This window comes from Bos mutus, chromosome 18 (genome assembly GCF_027580195.1).
Source record: "Bos mutus isolate GX-2022 chromosome 18, NWIPB_WYAK_1.1, whole genome shotgun sequence".
In the NCBI taxonomy this organism is placed as follows: Eukaryota; Metazoa; Chordata; class Mammalia; order Artiodactyla; family Bovidae; genus Bos; species Bos mutus.
Genome location: NC_091634.1, coordinates 8,539,313 through 8,555,293, shown reverse-complemented (window position 1 = coordinate 8,555,293; position 15,981 = coordinate 8,539,313). Strand labels below are relative to the sequence as shown.

Here is a 15,981-nt window from a genome sequence, read left to right as displayed (position 1 = left end):
AAAGCGAGGCGGGGCCTGATCATTCTGTACGCAGGCGCACAGTGAGCCTTGGGCTCTCGCAGCTGCTCATTGGTTCCTCTTTCCGCCTCGGGGGCTGGGCTGGGCCGTGAGAATGGCGTGCGCAGGCGCAGGACCGGCTTCGGGCGCGTGAGCGGTCTTGGGGACCGGAAGTTGAGGCGATCTCGGCGGGTAGCGAGGTGAGGGGGGCGGGGCGGCTGCGTGGGGCGGTGGTGGCGGCGACTGGAGCTCGATCGGGATCGGGAACAGCTTGGGAGCGGGCTGAGGGGAACGGGGAGACCCCGAGATGAGGCAAGGTGTTGGAGGAAGCCGGGCAGCCGGGAGAAGCAGATAGAGATGGAGCCTGAGCGTTGCTAAGAGAACTGAGGGTCAGAGAGGTTGACAGAAATGGAGGCACAAAAAGGAGTTTCGAGAAACTGAGGGACTGAGAGACGGGGAGGTTGAGACGAGGAGAGAAGCTGAAAACTGGAGAGATCGAGGGCGAGAGACTAATGGACCCGACGGAGAGAGGCTCACACGGTCCACGAGAGAAGTGTGATCGCACCGTGTACTTGGGAGATGGAAAGAAACGTAGAACGATGAGAGTGGAAACTAGAGTTTTGAGAAAAGTGTACATATTTGTGTGTGTGATGTATATGTATGCATATAACTATATATGAGTGATGTAGTGTCTGATGTGTGTCAGCTCTAAGTAAATGTTGGCTATTATTAGAGCTTCAAACTAGGTGACAGAATTTTAGATGGAGAAATGGAGAGTCAGTGATGGAGAGAGAAGAAAACGGAGAGTCACACACACACACACAAAATTCAAACAAAATGAGAGATGAAAAACTGAAGAGGAGGAGTGGAGTCAAATGGAGAAAGACAGTTGGAGAGAAAATCAGAGTGAAAAACAGATCAGGGTGGGAGAGAATCAGAGAAATGAAGAGTTGGGACCAGTCAAGGAGAGGGAAGAGAGGTAAGGGTGGTGAGCAAGATGGACCAGAAAAAAGAGACCTGAAGATGGAGAGCCAGAGAAGAGAGATGGGGAAGTAGAGAAAATCTCTAAAAGCCTTGAGCCTAGGAAGTACAGGCCAAGAGATGGTCAGAGGCACAGTAAGAGAGAAACTAGTCAAGCCAAGAAGTCCAAAAGATAGCCTAAGACTAGACACCTTGAGAGCCATAAGGATGCCCTCATTCTGACCCACATACATACGTAAGGCAGTTAGCAGCCTGGGAGGAATGTTCCCCTCCGTTTCATTGTCCCTGTCTTTTTCTGAGACTCACTGGCCCAGCATGGCAGCATTTTCAAGGCCTTTTCCTTTTTGTTCCCTGCTAGAAAAGAAATTCCCTCTGAAGGTGCTATGGTATCACCCAGCCCACCTGCTTACCAGGAAGTGGTGGGCACTCCCCACAAGGCTACTCTTTTATGGGTACAGCTCTGCCAGTCCACAGGTTCTTCAACTGGCTCTTGCCTGGCTTTGATAAACCCTTAACTGGCTCTGATAACTCCCAGGGTTGGTCTGGGTCTCTCTGAGACTAGAGATAGAACCTCTGAACTCTGTTCTGTGATGGCCCTTAGAGACTGAAGGCTGAGGAGGAGAAAGCATTGCTAATAAAAAAGGGGAACTGTGGCCTTTTGAGTGTAAAATTCTTTCCAGGTTGTATGCCTGTGGTTCCTCGCACTGTTTTCTCTGTCAGTCATCATGGAGAGAAAGCACTGGGCTTGTATGTCAGTTACTGTTTTGCTTCTCTGTGTCAGGCTAGGTAATAAACGTTGCAGTGTTTTGAGATGGGGATTGTTCCCATTTTTCAGATGAAGAAAACCTCAGAGGAGTTAATTTGCACGTGGACGCCTATCTGGTAAATGATAAAGCTGAGGCTGAAATTCAGATCTACCTGACTGTGAAGTCTTTACCATGGAAGGCTCGGGACCCTTTTGTCAATTTTTTTTCATTAATTTTTTTTGTTGTTTTGGCTATGCTACACGGCATGTGGGATTTTTAGTTCCCAGGTCAGGAGTCGAACCTGCGCTCCCTGCATTGGAAGCATGGAGGCTCAACCACTTGACTGCAGGGGAAGTCCCTTAGGACCCTTTGAAGATCATAAACTCCTTTAAGAATCTGAGTGATGGGCTTCGCTCCAGAAAATAGCATATACAAGGGGATGTGCTTCATTGGTTAGGAGTTTACGCAGCTAAGAAACCAGGCCTTAAGCAAATGGACTTAGCGGTGAAATGGACTTTTGGAAGGAACTAAAGCACTGAATGGCGTTGCCAAGCTTCTCCCCTGTCCCTCTTCCACTTCTGTCCTTGTGGTTGCTTGGTGACCATCCTTGTGTGTGCCTCCTTGTGCCCACATGCAGTCTTTTCTGTAGGAAAGATTTCTAGGAAAAGACTATTTAAGACGTGCTACAAACAGCTCCCTGCTTCTATCATCCTTGCTTAGCCAACAGTAGATAAGCTTTTCTGTGCTAACAGCCTAGTGTAAATTCCTGGGAAGGGCCCTGACTGCCTCTCCTTGGGTCACATGTCTACTCCTCAGACCAGTCACTGGTTAAAGGGGGAGTGGGATACCATGATTGGCCAGGCCTTTGTCACTTGCCCAATCAATAGGAGTTCTGGGACTTATAGGCAGTGGAAAGCATGTAGATTTCAAGAAGGGCTACTCTCCCAAGGAGAGTGCATTTGTTTTTCAGGAAAAAAAAAAAAAAAAGCGGGAAGTGCCAGGCAGGCAAAAACAAACCATGCAACACTTGCAAAATCAGGCACTGAATTCCAGAGGGTTTCCGGGGATCCTGAAACTCAGTAGACCACGCCTCTCATGTTGTTGTGTCTCATGACCAAGTTCTGCTATTGGCTGGCCATGTGACCTACATTCCTTCAGGTCCAAAATCCCCTTCTTGGGGATCCTTCTCTGACTCCCAGGCATGGTCAAGGAAGGCTCCTGCAGCCCCCGGGCTTCTTTTCTTGCTGCCCCCATCTCTGGATTGTCAAGAGTCTGGTGGCAGGACCCCCTGTGGGCACTCAGTGTGGTCTTACCCATTGCTGTCCCTTCCCCTAGTCCAGTGCTTGCAAAACAGCAGGCTGTCAGTAAATGTGTCTAATAAATGACTGTCTTCTGTTTTTTTCCGCAAACATCCAGGGCCTGCAGCCCCAGGATGAACTTGTGTCCATCCCAGAGGTCACCACAGGAGTTGTGAGGTGCCCTGTGCGTCACCAGCCTGACCCAGGCCGCAGGCCATTTGCTCTGCCAACTCCTGTGTCGATCCTGTAGCACCACTGAAGAGGAGATTAGCTCTTGGAGGAGAAAGTGCTGCCTTCTTGCCGGCACTGGCCTCTCACTGCAGCAAGTGGGGAATGTCCGAGAATATTTGGTCTAGGGGCTCAGAACTGAGGCCGGTTTTGTGACAGCCCTGGGATTGGCCACGGCATGCCGCCTCCCAGAACAAGGGAGGGCAGGGGTCCCTGGGACCGACCCCGGGCTCCCAGTCCTGAAGCGGCCCCAGAGAAATGGAACTGGAATTGTCCCGAGACACGGCGCCTCTTTGAGGATGCCTTCTTTGGCGATGAGGATTATATCCGGCAGGGTTCTGAGGAGTGTCAGAAGTTTTGGACATTCTTTGAACGCTTGCAGAGGTTCCAGAATCTCAAGACCACCAGGAAGGAGGAGAAAGATGCCAGGCAGCCCAAGCACAGCCACCCAGCACTGGCCGACTTGCCTCGCGCCTACGACCCTCGCTACCGCATCAACCTCTCCGTCCTCGGCCTGGACGCTCGGGACTCTCGGGGGCCGGGCAGGCGCCTGCCCCCGGAGAGAGTGTCCGAGTTCCGCCAAGCCCTGTTGCACTACCTGGACTTCTGCCAGAAGCAGGCGTTTGGGCGACTGGCCAAACTGCAGCGGGAGCGGGCGGCACTGCCCATTGCCCAGTACAGGCACCGCATCCTGCAGATGCTGAAGGAGCATCAGGTGGTGGTGGTGGCGGGCGACACGGGCTGCGGCAAGTCCACCCAGGTGCCCCAGTACCTGCTGGCCGCCGGCTGCAGTCACGTGGCCTGCACCCAGCCCCGGCGAATCGCCTGCATCTCACTGGCCAAGCGCGTTGGCTTCGAGAGCCTCAGTCAGTACGGCTCACAGGTGAGTGGGGCAGAACAGGCTTCCAGGTTTTCTCACATAACCTCACGGGATAAGTTAATATCAGTGAAGTTACGAAAACACTACCCTTCTACCTGGCAATGCTTCTCCTAGAAATTTTTTTGTAGATTGGCCTGGATATGGTCCAAATGACAAAGGCGCTAACGGTAGCCAGTTTAGTACTGTAAAAAAAATTGGAAATGCCTAAATGTTTATCAGTCTTTCTCTAGGCAGTCAGAAGAAAAAGAATGAGGATGTTTCTTACTAATGATATCTAGGGTTCTAATCCTGGCTCGACCACTTAAAAATTGTTATTGAGACTTCCCTGGCAGTCCAGTGGTTCAGAATCCACCTTCCAACGCAGGGGACTTGGGTTCTATCAGGGTCAGGGAACTAAGATCCCACATGCTATGGGGCAACTAAGCCTAAGTGCCCCGACTAGAGAAACACATCTGAAATCGAGGTGTGTACGATGTGAGGTAAGGGTTAAGATATGTTTCCTTTCAATAACATTTTTTAGCCTGTTTACTTTGGATGACTGGCTTCAGTTTCTCCATCTGTGAGATGAGGGTAATAATAGTGCTTACATTGTGTGGTGGTTGTGAGGATGAAATGAGTTGATATACATAAAGATTTAAAGTAGTTCCTGGTACTTAGAAGGGACTCAGAGAAAGGTTAATCGTTACTATTGTAATTAATTAGTATCATACATCAGGCTCCATGCCAAATACTTCATGTGCATTAGCGCATGTAATTCTCAGGGCATCTAGAAGGAAAAAATATGTCTCTGGGATGGAATTGCCCAAAGTCGGCAGCACTAAGTGGCAGAGGTGACATTCGAACCCAAGCCTGTTGGTCTCCGGGCTCTAATGTGGGACACTTGCTCAGGTTTTTGATATGGGGAGGGTCAGAGGCTACAGGACAGGCCCAGTGTCCTCTCTGACCACCCCCTCCCACCCCCCACCCCCAGGTCGGCTACCAGATTCGTTTCGAGAGCACTCGCTCGGCGGCCACGAAGATCGTGTTCCTGACGGTGGGGCTGCTCCTCCGGCAGATGCAGCGGGAGCCCAGCCTGCCCCAGTACCAGGTGCTGATCGTGGACGAGGTGCATGAGCGGCACCTCCACAACGACTTCCTCCTGGGGGTCCTCCAGCGCCTGCTGCCCCAGCGGCCCGACCTCAAGGTTGTCCTCATGTCGGCCACCATCAACATCTCGCTGTTCTCCAGCTACTTCAGCAACGCCCCCGTGGTGCAGGTGCCGGGGCGGCTCTTCCCCATCACGGTCAGTGCTGCCCACGCCTCCCGCCGCCCCCCACCCCACCCCCCAAGCCCCAGACTCCCCACCCGGTCCCTGGCCAACCTGGACATGTCGCTTCGCTTCTCTCCTTCTCTGTTCCTCACCTCTTTAATTAATGACCTTCTCTCTCTTTTTAAAGTTTTTCTGTATTTATTTTGTGGCTGCTGCACTGTTGCAGCATTGCATGAGCTTCTCATTGCGAGGCTTCTCTGTTGCGGAGCACAGGCTCTACAGCTCGGACTCAGTAGCTGAGGCGCATGGACTTAGTGGCTCTGTGGCACGTGGGATCATCCCGGACCAGGGACTGAATCCATGTCCCCTGCATGGACAGGCAGATTCTTATCCACTGTACCACCAGGAAGCTGCTATTTTCTGGGCATTTGCAGTGTCCTAGGGAGAGTGCTAACTGCTTGTTAGAGGAGAGCCCAAAATTTAAAGGCTCAAATAACACAGAAATTTTTCTTATCTAACAGAATAGAACCAACTTGTCCAGGCTGGTCCAGATTGATGAGCAGTTCTGTTGCACATGGTCATTCAGGGACCCAGGCTCCTCCTTTCTCATCGCTTTACCATCTCACAGGGCAGGGTTTCTCAGACTCAGCACAGTTGGTATTTTGGGCTGGATAATTCTTGGTTGTGCCCTTCAGGGTGTTTATCAGCATCCCTCAGAAGTGGCAGGGCCAGGACTTAATTCCTGCTCACAGATAGATGTGGCACCGGGCCAGGTAGCTTCTGTTTGCCCTTCCAGATCTCCTGTGCCCTTCCCTACCTTCCTGTCTGCCCCGGCAGGCACTAACGGGCCCCCCTCCACCCAGCTTCTCCTTGGCCAGTGGAAAAGGAGAGGCCGCCCCTTCCCTCGAGGTCTGCAGTGGGCTAAACCTCGAAGCTCCTTCCAGGACGCCTCTGCGCACAGTCCTCTCCTTTATGGTTTGATAACCGCTCCTTCCTCTTGTTCTTTGGGGCCAAGGCTTGATAACAGCTCTGAGGCTCCTCACGGCAGGAAATGCAGCGTTCCTTGTGGTTTCTGGATCTCAGTGCCCATCAATCTGTCTTCTAAGTAGTCATTAAAAACAGAGAGGGTGCTTTCAGAGAAGTGATTTTGAGGGTTTCAATTCCGACTCCACCCCTTAAAATTTTGTCATTGTTGGAGTTATACTCCAACTACAAAAGATTTATGTGTATCACAAGTGTATAGCTCAATTAATTTTCACAAATTAAATGTCTCAACGGGGACTTCCCTGGCGGTCCAGTGGCTAAGACTCCGAGCTCCCAATGCTGGGGAGCCGTGTTCGATCCCTGGTCAGGGAACTAGATCCCACATGTCGCAACTAAGACCTGGCACAGCCAAATAAATAAAAAAATTTTTTTAGTTTTTATCACAAGAAAAAATTTTTAAAAATACTTGAATGGAGCCAGTATCTAGGTTAAAAGGCATGAAACATTACCAGCACCCCGGAAACCTCCCAGTTACCTTGATACTTTGTCCTTTTCTCACATCCTCTTCAAGCTGAATATTTGAGACAGTTTGTCCTCTGTCTGCTGCCTGGCTGGTCTGTCCTCTCCATCAGCCTGTGGCCTCCCCACCCCGTGGTCACCTGGAGTGACCAGGTCTGCTCCTGCCTGGGGCTGTCTCCTCGCAGGTCGTGTACCAGCCGCAGGAGGCTGAGCCGACCACGTCCAAGTCAGAGAAGCTGGACCCGAGGCCCTTCCTCAGGGTGCTGGAGGCCATCGACAATAAGTACCCCCCCGAGGAGCGGGGCGACCTCCTGGTGTTCCTCAGCGGCATGGCAGAGATCAGCGCTGTGCTCGAGCCCGCCCAGGCCTACGCCAGCCACACCCAGCGCTGGGTGGTGCTGCCGCTGCACAGCGCCCTCTCTGTGGCCGACCAGGACAAGGTGCGGAGTGTAGCCGGGCGGAGCAGGGCAGGGGGCATCTCGCTGCATAGCCCAGGAGGAGGGGCTGGGGCGGCTGACACAGGACTGAGGCCACCCCACGACCCCCGGCTGTGGGCTGCAGAGACGGGCCGCTCACATCTTTCAGCTGGGGGAGGATCCTGCGGGGCGAGCTTCCTGATGAGGTGGGGGGCACTGGGGCTGGGCTTTGGCAGACAGGAGAAATTTTGAGTAAAGGAAGAGGAAGGAAGGCAGTCCAGGTTGGGGGAACTAGCTTGAGCAAAGGCCTGGACGGAGGAATCTGGGAGTCAGGTGTGGGGAAAGGTGAAGAGACTGCCTGCTTGGAATGGAAGGGTGCTGGGGGACAGGTCTCTGGGTCACTGTCGGTCTAACAAATCGCCCCAGGAGCTAGAGCATGGCCACTGTTACATTCATTGTCTTACACGTCTTACGTGGTGTCTGTCGGGCAGGAATCTGGGAGGAGCTTAGCTGGATGGTCTTGGCTCAGGGTCTCTCATGAGTCGTGGTCAGGTGTCAGCTGGGGCTGCTGTCATCTGAAGGCTTGACTGGGGCTGGAGGATTCTCTTCTGAGATGGAGCACTCACTTACATGGCTGGCTGTTGGTTGGGGGGCCTTTCTAGGGGGCTACTTGGGAGTTCTCACAATGTGATGGCCAGCTCTTCCCAAAAGACCAAAGTAGAAGCCATAGCATCTTTTATGAGGTAGCTGTGGAAATCACAAACCATCACCTCTGCCCTGTTCAAAGGAACAGTACCAGGTGAGGCTGTGAATCCCGCGAGGTAAGACTGCCCCGGCCATCCTGGAGGCTGCCTGCCATAATCACCTCCAGGAGAGTCCCTTCAGGTCACATGTGGTTGTTTAGTGATTAAAGAAATAACCTTTGAGGGACCTCCCTGGTGGTTGGGTCCCGAGGTTAAGGCTCCATGCTTCCACTGCAGGGGACACAGGTTCCACCCCTGGTTGGGGAACCAAGAGCCCACATGCTGTGGGGTGCAGCCGTAAAAGTAAAAAACAAAACCAAAACACAGCCAAAAAGTTAAAAAAAAAAAGAAGAAAGAAAAGGAAGAAATAACATTTGAGCACTTCCTAGTGCTTCTCTTGCACCAGGGGGCCCCTTTGGGACACGGTGGGGGCTTCCCCTCAAGCTGCTGGTCTGCTGGGGGCCGGATGGGCATGTAATCAACGATTCTACAAGTAGTAGAGGAAAGCCTCGGATATTCTGAGAGCAGAGTCTTGGTGGATTCAGGAAAGGCTCCCTGGGGGAAGGGACTTTGCAAATGGAGACCTGAGAAAGCCCCGTTCTGGGACGGGGGGCAGGAAAACGCATGTGCCGGCTAAAGTGTGTGGAGCACTTGTTTTGTGCTGGGCAGTGTCTGAACCACCCTGTCTGCCGGGTCCTGTGTCCCCATTTGACAGCTGCAGAAACTGAGGCATAGGCACTCAGGCAGAGTCACGTGACTGGCAGAGCCAGGCTGTAGAACTTGGTAATTTGGTATCAGAGCCCATGCTCCGAACCATCTGTTGGCAGACTTTCTGTGAAGAGGGTGGAATCTTCAGGTTTTATGGGCATGTGGTCTTTGTCACAACTACCCTGCTACAAAGCAGCTGTAGACTCACCAGGTGAGGCTGTGCTCTGTTAAGTTTGATTCACAAAAACAGGTCACAGAGTGGATTTGGCGCACAGGCTGTAGTTGCTGACTCTTAACCACTCTTAACCACTGTGCCTGACTGTCTTTTGGGTCCATGAGAAGGGCTTGTGCAAAGGGCCTGGGGTGAGAGAAAGACAGGGCAGCTGGGAAACTACACGCAGAGTGGCTGGGTCCAGATGGTGAGGGGGAAGTCATGGGACCAGGGAGGTGCACAGGGTAGACCACCAGGGGCCTGGAAGACCCACTGCAGGCCTGGACTTTGTCCTGAGGGCACGGGGAGATCTTGGGAGGGTTCTGAGCAAGGTGGCGGGCAGTTCTGTTTGCTTTAGCAGATCCCTCTGTTGCATGTGAAGGCTGGATGGGAGGGGTGAGACCAGAGACCAGGGAGGAAGCTGGAGCGGGATCTGGGTGGGAAAGAATAGGCATGGACCGAGGCAGGGGCTGTGGCTTTGGGGATATTCAAGGGGATCGGCTGTGGCTGGATGGGTGAGGAGAGATGAACACCCAAAATGGCCCAGGTTCTGTCCCCAGTGATGCAGTAGATGAGGAGATGGGGGCCCAAGGAGGAAAGGGTTTGGTAGAAGGTGCTTAGGCTGTTTGAGACGTATGACTGAGGTCCCATGGGAGATCCACGAGGCCCCCAGACACAGGGGTCAGTGAGTGCCATGTTAGTTGTGCAAAGAGCCTGGGTGGGGTAGGACAAAGACAAGGCCCCAAGGCCACCTCTTTACCGCCCCCCAGGTATTCGACGTGGCCCCCCCTGGAGTCCGGAAATGCATCCTCTCCACCAACATCGCTGAGACCTCAGTCACCATTGACGGGATCCGCTTCGTGGTGGATTCTGGTAAGGGTGCCCCCTGGCTTCCCCCAGGACCTGGCGAGGTGTGGGGTTGGAGATGTGCGTGTGTAGTGAGGGAGCTCACACAGAGGCAGGGAGGTTGGTAGTGTTTGGGGCCGTGGAGAGTGGTGGCATCTTAGTCTCGTTCAGGCCGTCCAAGCTTGCCCCTGCCTCAGGGCCTTTGCACTTACTGTTGTCTCTGCTGAGAGCTGTCTTTCCCCCAGATATCCACACGGCTCACTCCCTCACCTCATTTCAGGACCTGTGCAAATGTCTCCCCAGTAGAGAAGCCCACCTTGTCCACGTTATCTAAGTGATCTCCTTTCACTGTCACCTCCCTCATGAGGCTTTATTTTTCTTCATAGTGTGGGGCATTATATTTTATATCCCAGCTAGACTCTTTTCTGAAAAGTCAGCATAGCTTAGTGGTGAGGAGACACTGGAACCAGCCTGGCCAGGTACCTTGCTGGCTGTGTGACCAAGGTCTGACAATCTCAGTGGGTCATTTTGTTCACTTGTAAATAATAATAATAAATAATAAAGTAATAATAGCACCTCCTTCAGGTTGTGAGGATTAGAAGACCTAATACGCTTGGGGGCTGAGGCCAGTACCTGGCACAGGGTGAACAAATGCTCAGTAAATGTTAGCAGTTACCTTACTGTATTGAATCTGGTACCATTGATGAGAAAAGGAAATGGCAAACCACTCTAGTATCCTTGCCTGGAAAATCCTATAGATAGGACCCTGGTGGGCTTCAGTCCATGGGGTTGCAAAGAATTGGGCTTGAGTAGCGACTAACACACACATAATTTTATGTACTGTTAGAAAATGCTGTCTGTTAATCAATGACATGTCACTAATTTTAAGGTGCATTCCATTTTGAGAGACAAAAAAGTATGAAAAAAGCGTAGTCTTGAACTGATGAAATCTGGTGTTTTGTTCAGCCCCGTGAATGAAGGGACTTTGTTTTGTTCACAGCTGTGTCCCTACTTCATAGTCCAGTGCCTGGCACCTGTGTGTGTGTGCTTAGTCGCTCAGTCATGTCTGACTCTTTGCAACCGCTTGGACTGTAGCCCTCCAGGCTCCTCTGTTCATGGGGATTCTCCAGGCAAGAATATTGGAGTGGGTTGCCATGCCCTCCTCCAGGGGATCTTCCCAACCCAGGTCTCCTGCATTGCAGGTGGATTCTTTACCATCTAAGCCATCAGGGAAGCCTGGCACCTAGTAGGTATTAATAAAATTTGTTGGACGACTGAATCTCTGAATAAAGAAAGGCATGAAGAAGTAAATGAAAAGATGCATGAATGAAGAAACTGAAGAATACATTAACAGAATGGTAGAGTGGGGCCCAAACTAAGCCCTGGGATAGTGTTACTAGAAGAGTCCTAAGTGAGGTGTTGGTCGAGGCCCAGGCATGTGGAGGGCCCACATGGGTCCTGCACACACCTTCCCTTCCCTTCCTGCTCCCCTTCTGCCCACCCAGGGAAGGTGAAGGAGATGAGCTACGACCCACAGGCCAAACTGCAGCGGCTGCAGGAGTTCTGGATCAGTCAGGCCAGTGCCGAGCAGCGTAAGGGCCGGGCGGGCCGCACGGGCCCCGGCGTCTGCTTCCGCCTCTATGCTGAATCGGACTATGATGCCTTCGCCCCCTACCCGGTCCCGGAGATTCGGAGGGTCGCCCTGGATGCATTGGTGCTTCAGGTAATGCAGGGGCGGAGAGGAGGCTGAATCCTGAGTGCTGGTGCCAGAGAGGAATCCAGGAGATATTTAGACAGGGTTTCAGGGTCAGGAAGGGGAGGGTGGGCCACGCCACAGAGGGGAACTCATTCCTTCCAAATGTCAGATCCCACGATGGGGTGGGAACTGTTCCCCCCAGTCCACAGGGTCATGGGAAGAAACTGGTGACTCAAGCAGAATGTTTTCAGCTGTAACAGAAAACCCACGAGGAAGTGGCTTTTTACTTTTTTTTAGGAAGTGGTTTTTAAAACTGGGGTTTCTCAATATGCTTTATGTCATGGCTTGTATCTCAGTAGTTAGTTTTGCTTAGACTAGGCTGCTGTGATGAATAGACCCACTTACATAACAGCCAACACAGCAGAATGTCAGTCCTTGGATTGGTTTCCTTTATTCCTATTAATAAAGGAATATTATTAAATATTATTATTAAATAAAGCAGTTTCCTTTATTCAGAGGTGTTTAGTCACTAAGTCATGTCTGACTCTTGCTACCCTGTGGACTGTAGCCCACCAGGCTCCTCTGTCCATGGGATTTCTGAGGCAAGAATACTGGAGAGGGTTCCCACTTCCTTCTCCAGGGGATCTTCCCAACCCAGGGATTGAACCTGCGCCTCCTACACTGGCAGGTGGATTCTTTACAGCTGAGCCACTGGGGAAACGCTTATTCAGAAACCCAGGCCTTTTCCCTCTTGTGGCTCCATCATCCCTCCAGGGCCTTCATCATTTGTATCAGCCTGTGAGGGGGACAGAGCGTGGGACTTGGGTTTGGGAGGGTGAGGGTGGGTCCGCAAGTGATGTGCCTCCCTTCCACTCACCCCGGTGAGAACTCACGGCCCTGTCTCACTGCAGGGGAGGCTGGGAAGTGTAGTCCTGTGCTCAGGAAGAAGCAGAGAAGGACAGTGGGCGGCATGTGCCATGGGCTCAAGTGACTTGAACCAGCCCCCTTCCTAAGGGTGATGCACACTGATGGGTCTGTATTTGTTTGATTTCCTTTGGAAAAAGTGCCAGTTCTGACCCACTTCTTGGAGTTCCTGACTCATATAACCTGCTGTTTGAAAAATATTGGCTTGAACAAAATTTCACATAATGAGAAGTCTTGAGATAAGGAGGTTACAGCCTTGGTTGTTTAAATCGATTGGTGATGTCATGCAGGACCAGGTTTTATTTTTTGAATTTATGTATTTATTTATAATTTTTATTTTGGGGCTGTGCCTCGTGGCATGTGGAGTCTTAGCTCCCCAACCAGGGAGTGGACTTGTACCCCCTGCAATGGAGGCTTCCCTGGTGGCTCAGTTGGTAAAGAACCCACCTGCAATGCAGGAGACCCTGGTTCGATTCCTGGGCCAGGAAGATCCCCTGGAGAAGGGATAGCCTACTCATTCCAGTATTTTTTGGCTTCCCTGGTGGCTGAGACAGTAAAGAATCCACCTGCAGTGCAGGACACCTGAGTTTGATCCCTGGGTTTTGAAGGTCCCCTGGAGGAGGGCATGGCAACCCACTCCAGTATTCTTGCCTGGAGAATCCTCACGGACAGAGGAGCCTGGCGGGCTACAGTCCATGGGTTCACAAAAAGTCAGACATGGCTGAGCGACTAAGTGCAGCACAGCCCCTGCAGTGGAAGCTCAGAGTCTTAACCACTGGACCACCAGGGTTTTTTCTAGCTTTCCAACCTCAGCTTAGCAGCAGCTCTCCTAATAACAGTGATGATGATGATGACCATGACAGAAAATAATTTCACCTCGTATTTCTCATGTGCTGGGCTCTGTTCTAAGTCATATATATGACTGTTTTGATCGTCACACAACCTCTGTGTAGTAAGTAAGCTTCTTCCAATTTATGGATGAGAAAAAGGATGCACAGAGAGGTAAGATACCTTGATCCGTGTGGCACTCCTGGCAAGGGGCAGAGCCTGGACTCATCTGAGGCTCTCAGGCTCCAGAGCCTGCCTCATGAATGCACCTTCACTTTGGTAGCCACAGGTGGCACCTCCTCCTCCTTTACCTGTTTGGCAGCAGAAGCAATGAACTGCCCTTCTTTGTGGGTCTCATTTTTTTTTTAATAATTTTATTTTTATTTTTGGCTGTGCCAGGTCTTTGTTGCGGCATGAGCTTTTCTCTCGTTGTGGTGCTGGGGCTTCTTGCAGTGGCTTCTCTCGTTGCAGAGCAAGGGCTGTAGGGCTCTCGGCGTCAGTAGTTGGGGCTCCCGGGCTCTAGAGCGCAGGCTCAGTCGTCGTGGCTTAGTTGCTCTGGGGCAGGTGGGATCTTCCCGGACCAGGGATCGAGCCAGTGTCTCCTGCATTGGCAGTCAGGTTCTTTACCACTGAGCCACTAGGGAGGCCCCTGTGGGTCTTGTTTTTTTAAGGCCATGGGAACTTTTCCAGACACCCTGGCCGGTCTCCCATCCTGCCTTGTTGGTTCAACTGGGTCAGGTGTCCACTCTGTGACCTGTAATTGATCTGTAATTGTCCAGGAGGAAGGGAGGGCATTGCCTGACTGGATCAGAGCAATGATTTGCAGTCCCAGTTACATGTTGGAATCACTGGAGTGCCTAAAAAGTCAAAATCATCCGTGCTTTATCCCCCCACCCAGACCTCCTAATTTGAAGGTCTTTTGACAAGTGTCAGTGGTCTGCCAGACAGCACCAGGGCTCGGTAACCAGGGAGGATGGTGGGATGGCTGGTTGAGGGCTGGATGGCCTGCAACTTCTGGTGGCCTCCAGATCAGGGCCAGGGGAGAAGTCACTTCACCCAGAGACTTTGGCTGAGCCCCCAGCTCTCTGAGCTTTGTCCTTTCTCAGAGTCATGTGAGCCACCATGCCAGCCTTACCTTCATCCCCTCACCAGAGGGGTGCTGTTTCCCCTGAGCCGTGCCAGGTCTGGTGATGGGTACACATTTCACCTCTTCCTCCCCACGAGCCCCTCTGTGCCACTGAACTAATCAGGATGCTCTTGTTGAAAGCGAAAGAAACCCGACTGAAGCTGTTGTATTCAAAATAGGGGATTTTATGGATTTGTGAGTCCATGTTGGGGGAGGTGGGGCTTAGGAAAAATAAAGGGTTTCTCCGTCTGCTGTGGATTGGCTGATATCCAGGCAGTGGGAAAAACAACCTCAGCTGCTCTGGGCTTCCACCCTGGCCCCTCAGAACCAGAATGGGTGCAGGAGCTCCTCTCTCAGCTCCAGGTTGCAAAGTCCCAGGGAAGGATTCTGATTGGCCCAGCTCAGGTCACATGCTCAGCCCTTTGTCAGTTGCTGTGACCAGGGGCTGAGAAACCTCAAGTGGTCCAGCTTAGATCGTGTGCTTGTTCTGTGGCTAGGGTCTGGGAGAAGAGCTGCTTGGTGGACACACAGATAATGGCCCGCCTTGTCCACTTCTATACAGTGGGCCTCGACATTGGATGTATTTTTACAATTTATTTATTTATTTTTAATTGGAGGATGATTGCTTCACAATATTGTGTTGATTTCTGCCATATGCCAACATGAATCAGCCCTAGGTATACGTATGTCCCCTCCCTCTGGGCGTTTTAAAGTGTCACAGGTTTGTGATCCCCGAGTCCCCCAGTGTTCCCCAGTGGCTCCTGTGTTCCCCATTCCTGAGGGGGGGGTTGACTGTCATTCCAGATGAAGAGCATGAGTGTGGGGGACCCCCGAACCTTCCCGTTCATCGAGCCCCCACCACCAACCAGCTTGGAGACAGCCATCCTCTACCTCCGGGACCAGGGTGCGCTGGACAGCTCAGAGGCCCTCACCCCCATTGGGTCCCTGCTGGCGCAGCTGCCAGTGGACGTCGTGATTGGTGAGGACCACCGCCACCCTGGGGGTGATCACTGAGGATCCTGAAAATGGGTGTGGGACGGTGCTCACTCTCTGAGTTACCTGGAGGCAAGGGTGTTCTGTCTCTAGGCCCTGTCCACTCATTCACAAGTCCTCTGTGCCACACACAGTTCTAGCACCAGGGTTACAGCAGTAAACAAAACAGATGCTTCTTTCCTGTGCCCAGCCCAGCCCCAGCGTCACCCTGGTACCCGCTTTCCTGTGGTTATAAGGATGTCAAAACTGCCAGCCTCTTCCTCTTACTCATCCCTGAGTCATCCCAGCCCCTCCCAAGGAGCTAACCGAGGCATATTCATCTTCATCTTGCCCAATTCTCCTGATTCAGGACATTCTGTATCTACCAATTAACTATCTACGGCCCAGAGAATAGTCCCAGCTGAGCTTTGCCACCTGGGGCATCATTTCCCAAGCGTGGTGCTCAAGGGAGCTTGCTGCCCTTGTCAACGTTAAAGTCCCCATCATTGTGACATGCTAGAGCAGCTATGAGCAGCAGGCTGGGTACCCTGAGGGCCACCCACAGCCGTGGAAGTGGTTATTTCTGTTTGTGTTAGAAGAGGACAGGGCTAGTGCAGAGAGAATCGCCT

At 52.1% G+C, this 15,981-nt stretch overlaps 1 protein-coding gene across 3 annotated transcripts in view; it reads left to right on the top strand.

Annotated features, from left to right (window-relative positions):
* Nucleotides 1–88: 88 nt before the first annotated feature.
* DHX34 (DExH-box helicase 34) overlaps nucleotides 89–15,981 on the top strand; it is a 31,433-nt gene continuing 15,540 nt past the window's right edge. For 2 of the 3 annotated variants that reach the window (XM_070387432.1, XM_005900927.3), the window contains exons 1-7: nucleotides 89–197; nucleotides 3,141–4,133; nucleotides 5,101–5,412; nucleotides 7,068–7,322; nucleotides 9,731–9,833; nucleotides 11,312–11,529; nucleotides 15,185–15,359. In XM_070387432.1, coding sequence (XP_070243533.1) covers nucleotides 3,429–4,133; nucleotides 5,101–5,412; nucleotides 7,068–7,322; nucleotides 9,731–9,833; nucleotides 11,312–11,529; nucleotides 15,185–15,359 — 1,768 coding nt within the window. In that variant the 5' untranslated portion in view covers nucleotides 89–197; nucleotides 3,141–3,428. Of the gene's footprint in view, nucleotides 198–1,810; nucleotides 1,861–3,140; nucleotides 4,134–5,100; nucleotides 5,413–7,067; nucleotides 7,323–9,730; nucleotides 9,834–11,311; nucleotides 11,530–15,184; nucleotides 15,360–15,981 lie in introns of those variants that run through there. The other variant, XM_070387431.1, reaches the window with a different exon arrangement.